At 34.0% G+C, this 5,740-nt stretch overlaps 1 protein-coding gene and 1 long non-coding RNA gene across 2 annotated transcripts; one reads left to right on the forward strand and one right to left on the reverse strand.

Annotated features, from left to right (window-relative positions):
- The first annotated feature begins 1,114 nt into the window (after positions 1-1,114).
- On the forward strand, positions 1,115-2,909 carry LOC110790184 (probable serine/threonine-protein kinase WNK11). The gene has a single exon (XM_021994959.2). The coding sequence runs from the start codon at positions 1,324-1,326 to the stop codon at positions 2,689-2,691; it is 1,368 nt and encodes a 455-aa protein (XP_021850651.2). The 5' UTR covers positions 1,115-1,323; the 3' UTR covers positions 2,692-2,909.
- Positions 2,910-3,791: 882 nt separating this feature from the next.
- On the reverse strand, positions 3,792-5,341 carry LOC110790185 (uncharacterized). Its single transcript, XR_002533723.2, has 2 exons — positions 4,682-5,341; positions 3,792-4,049 (listed from the first exon to the last, which is right to left on the reverse strand). It is a non-coding gene; the product is annotated as an uncharacterized lncRNA (long non-coding RNA).
- Positions 5,342-5,740: the final 399 nt, after the last annotated feature.

The following is a 5,740-nucleotide window of genomic DNA, read 5'->3' on the forward strand; positions in this document are numbered from 1 at the left end:
TTACGTTTTAATAATTTATTCCTAAATATGTTTAATTATTGTTAAAATAAGCTAACTTAAGATTTTAAAAAAAATGGCAGAAAAATACCTTTTTGTTGAGAAGAGTCAGCTATGGTGGAGCAACAGAGAAAAAACACAGAGCAGAAGATGGAGAAGAAATAATTTATTTTTTTAAGTGTTTTATTGTTGTTTTGTTGTGCATGGAATGTTAAATACTCTGTTTTTTGAGAGCATCAACGGCTATATTTTTGTAAAAAGCTAATTGAAATGGATTTCCCTTTATTTAATTATTGGTAAATGGTAAATGTAACTGTTTTTTTGTCGTTTAGTGCCTTTTATTTAGTTTCCTTTTAATTTAATTGAATTTTAACGGCCGTTAGTGACGGAAAACAAAAAGCAGCGTTTCCATCCATTTTGAGGGACCTAAATGCTCCTTTTGAAACTTGAGGGACCTAACTGCTCCTTTTGGCAAATTTTAGGGACCTCCAAAGCTATTTACTCGTAGAGAAACTTACAATAATATATCGATTAAAGTCCCGCAAAAAATCTAATGCGACAATCAAATCAGGACGAAGTACCTGACAACACCTATAAAATGAAAAAAAGGTATTTGACAACTAAAACTAACAAATATCCCGTACAATTGGTTGTTAGGTTAGACATCTAACATCTTGCTAGTATAAACAAGGCTTTAATTTTTTCAAAACTAGCATACATATTATTTCAAATATGAAAGATAGGTAGGTCGAGTAAGCGGGTGTTGTGGAATGGGACCGGTCCAACATAAAATTCACATCTGCCTCATCATCCATAACAAATACAATTTTTTATTCATCTCCGATTTCATTACTCGCCAAACATTTCCCTAATTAAATTTTCCCCACTGACATCCCCAAGTCTTAACCACGAGTCCAACCTCGTTAATTAGTAAATGATGAGATATTTTGTTTAATTGCAAAATGTGGATAGAACTTCTGTTTCATCACTCGAATATAATTGTACGTTATTCTGTTATAACGGTGAGAAACAGTCAGCTTTTTCATTTATTTATATAATAAACATAAATAAAAATCAAGAAAGTGTACTTACTGTTTCTTGAATACCGACTTAAATCAGTTTGGATATATATTTGCCTCATCAACAGCCAAACAGCCAACAACAATCATTCCATGAATTATTCTGTTTTCTCTTAAAAAACAAATCCATTGATTTTTCCCGCGTTCAAGAAAACTAAATCATCCGAATTCAATTCCAATTCTTTTTTCTTCTTCTTCATCTTCTTCTTCTCCTACGTCCTAAGTGGGTTCTGGTTTGGTGTTAGTAATGTCTTCGAGTAGCTATTTACGGATTGTGGAGAGAGATCCAACAGGACGATACGTAAGGTACACAGAAAAATTAGGAGTAGGCAGTTGGAAAATAGTTTACAAGGGATTTGATCAGGTTAATGGTATAGAAATTGCCTGGAGTCGGATCGTGATAACAAGGAGAATGTCAAAGTGCTTGAAAGACATTGACAATTTGTGTGAAGAAGTTTGTCTACTGAAATGTTTAGAACATGAGAATATTGTGAAATGCTACCATTCTTGGATTGATTATCGAACCAAAACCATCCACATGATTACTGAGCTTTTTACTTCAACCAATTTGGGTCACTTGATTGACAAGCATAAGATTGTAGGTAATACAGCAATCAAGAATTGGTGTATACAGATTCTTAAAGGGTTGGCTTATCTTCACAGTTGTAATCCTCCAGTTATTCACCGTGATCTAAAGTCATTGAATATCTTTATTAATGGAAACTCAGGCGTAGTTAAAATCGGAGATTTGGGTCTTGCCGTGTTATTGAAACCAGGGAGTGGTGTTAGTGGTAGTGTTGGTACACCAGAGTACATGGCACCAGAGATATTTCGAGGAAATTATAATGAGCTAGTTGACATACATTCTTTCGGAATATGTGTACTAGAGATGGTAACTCGGGAACCCAATCTTTATGCGGAATGCAGACGTATGGAGGAGATTGTCGAAAAGGTTAAGGCAGGTATAAAGCCTATCTCATTAAGTAGGGTAACACACCCATTGATTAAGAATTTCATTGAAAGATGTCTGGCTCCTGCATATATGAGACCCTCTGCAAATGATCTCTTGAATGACCCGTTTCTTGCACCCACTACTGCTGGTACATCAACAATACGCACTAATTTGACTCTCAGTCTCACACAAATACATATACAATCTGAGGGTTCGCCATTTTCTATCACGCGTAATCAGGTAGATAGATTACTAAATCCTGATCTTGTAATGGAGACTTACTGTGATAACAAGAAATTGAAGCTACAGGGGAGAATCAAAGACAACGGTATAATAAAAATGGCCTTTAGTATTACCAATGATGAACAACTTAAGCAGGTCAGAAATTTTGAGTTTGAGTTCTCAGTCGAAACAGATAAACCTTATGAGTACGTTGTGGAGAACATTGCTATACCACTTATGTTGTCAACTCAAGGTGTCAAGGTGGCTACTGAGATTATGATACAACTAATAGCAGAACTTCAGGGTGAAACTGTAACTAACACTTCCAAGTCGTCTCCCAGTGATGAATTTTTTGATGCCCACCAATCACCTTCTCATCAGAATAACAAAATGCCTAGTTGCTTTGCTAAGATGATGGCATCCGCTCGCAGGAAGTTCTAGCCCCAACTTTATACCCGACTACAATATTTCACTTTTCCTTGTTAGTCTTTTATTTTATATTCTGATTCTGAATATGCATACTTAGTGAGCTTTTTTTGATACAAAATCAGTGTTGCCTTTCATTCTTTGCACTTATAACTTCTCTGTAAAATGTAGGGAGGAAGGAGGTGTATTATAGATTTTTGTGGAAATGAATCAATAAAAGCAAAGTTTATCAACTCTTTCTACTTTCCGAGTAAATTTCTTTTAGAGATTACACTTGACTTTCTTCATCTTAGCCTTAGTTCGTCGTTTATAAGTAGGCTACTTATCATTACATTTTAGTATTTATGTGGTCACTTACGCGAAAGAATTTTATTTCAACGAACCTGACTTGGGGTGACATTGATGTAGTTTATAACACTTATGGTTTAATTCAAAGCTGCACATCTATTACAAAGCCTGCAATTATGGATTCATGTGTAAGTCTTACATGGGAAGTTCATTCATATTTGAAACTGGAAATCTCTTACTCTCTTAGGTCTACAATTATGTTTGGGTTTCCTGTTCTCTTGTGTATTTCAAACTCTGGTTGTCGCAAATAAGCATATTGGATTTAATTTTACACAATCAAAATCGCTTATTCTATTCGCATTTTAGGTGTCAAGTTTTTTCTTTGATTTATGGGGTTAAAGTGGATGATCACCATAGTAGAACTAGTGATGATCAACTCAAAAGAATATAAAAATTATGAGTGTAAAACTTCGGTTTGGCTAGTTCTGGTTTGCTAGCAGTAGGGAGTAGTCAAGGTTAAGAGGTGTCATTTAGCTCCTTGAGTTCGGGTGCATGCACATGTGCAATAAGAGTTTGCTGCAGACCGTTTAATTCAACAGTTCAATAGACAACAGGTCCTGATTTCTCAGTCAGATCAACTACAGGTTCTGACTTGTCATATTTTGTTAATTTTGTTGTTGCAGTTTTCGGTTTAAAGTCCACTTACCAATGTTGACTTTTGGAGGTTGTTACTTGTTAGTAGTTGCTTGTGTAATCTTGTTTTTATTTCATTTTGCAAACATGATATATAAGCTAGAAATGAAAACAAAAAAGAGAACCATGTTTCTAAAAAAACAAAACTTCCATTGAAAACCAAATTGTTTGTACAACCTAAGAGATCAACACCTAGACAAGCCATAAAAAATGAGACTGAACTAGCCTAGCAAGGTCCACATAAGTCAACTTTGGCAAAAATGATAAAAGAACGCCATTCCAAAATCTTGACTGCTACCTTCCAAAAGCCTCCAGCCCAGGCCTGCCATCTGCAGGACAACACTGAGATTGAGCAACTGTAGACAAGCTAGATGCCCAACTGCAGACTTGCCCTAAGATTGAGCAGCAAGTACAGTCAGTCCCCACAAAAACAGAACAGAACACAAATCAGAATTGCAGATCAGTACTTACTTTACCGCCTACTCCAACACCCATGGACATAATTCAGCAAACAAAGAACGACATCAACAATCAAAATCAATAACAACCGAGAACGAATTTCAAGTTAATTTACACAAACAATCAAATACATCTCCAGTTGGGCCTGTACACCTGAAATGGGATAGGAGGAAAAAACAAATATTTTGATTGAAATTGCTGCACGCTTCACGCAGTCGCATTAAGTAAGAACATCACCATAGAGACTGGGACAACTAATCTCAACCCACATTGAGTTATTTCCCTAACAACAGGGTTTTTGAGTTTGGAACGGGAGGAACAAAGGCAAGAGCTAGCAAATAGCAATCACTAATTGTCTAATTGTAAAGGAACTTCACAGATATATTTATGACTACATTATTAAGCTACATGTGCAATTACTTCCCTTCCAGACAAATTCATATGTATACGTCAATACTTACATGCAATCCAAATTAGGGAAACTGCGAATTTTGCGGGAAAAAACCCTAACTTTGCAATTGACAATTGCGAAAATAAATACCATAAATTAAAGAGGCATTCTTACCTTATCTTGCTCGACTTGGCTTCAATTCAACTGGGAAGTGCTTGGATTCCAAGAAATAGGGAAATTGCAAGAATTTGGGTCAAGGGGCCTACGAAGAGAGAGGCCACAGATGAAATTAGGTTGAATGAATTTGAAGAACACGACTTGTGGAGTTGTGGGGGTGAGAATTGGAGGAAAAAAAAAAAATATATATATATATATATATATATTAAAAGAGACACCAGGAATACACTAGGAATGACACGTGTCATTTCCTGATGCGATTTTTTCCCGCCAAAATATTTTTTTATTTTTTTACTTTAAAATAGATAAATTACATTACGTTTTTTTTAGGAAACTAAGATAAAAATATATTTTAATTACCATAGATGTGTACTGCATAATATATTATTGGAGGAAAGCTAAATCAATATTATTTTTTCCTTTATGATATAATTTTATTTACGTATTATTATAACTTTTTAATCTGATAAGAAATATAAAAAGTATTGATAAATGAATTTCTAATGTTAGTCTACTATTAATAATATAATACATGGTAACTGGTAAGTAAGAATGTTAATTAAAATAATAATACATGGTAAGTAGACTAACATATAAGTTTATTTATCAAGATTTTACTCAATTCAAAATATGTTGTATTTGACTAATTCGGTTATGCTCAGGCCTTTTTGAAAATTAGTCTTGAGTCATTCGGGTTTGGTTAACGATGTTAGATCGTTCTACATACAAGTAAACAACTATAATTTTTAACTTTGTATAGTAATATGCAAATTTAGTTCATTTGAATAATTTTTTACACAACTTTGAATTTATACTTTTTCATATATCATTTTTACTTTCATATTTTCTAATATCACAAGTCTTTTAGTTACTATTAAAATAATAAATTATTTTAGTAGTAGCTGTGCATTGCACGGGCCCTAAACTAGTTAATAACTAGATTAAATCCCGTGTACCGTGAACCGTGTACGTACGAATTTTGACAATTTTTCACAAAATATTTAATTGAATATCTCCCAAACTAGTGCATAGTTATAACATTTTTAACATACTCGT

The sequence above is a fragment of the Spinacia oleracea genome, chromosome 5 (assembly GCF_020520425.1).
Source record: "Spinacia oleracea cultivar Varoflay chromosome 5, BTI_SOV_V1, whole genome shotgun sequence".
Taxonomy (NCBI): domain Eukaryota; kingdom Viridiplantae; phylum Streptophyta; class Magnoliopsida; order Caryophyllales; family Amaranthaceae; genus Spinacia; species Spinacia oleracea.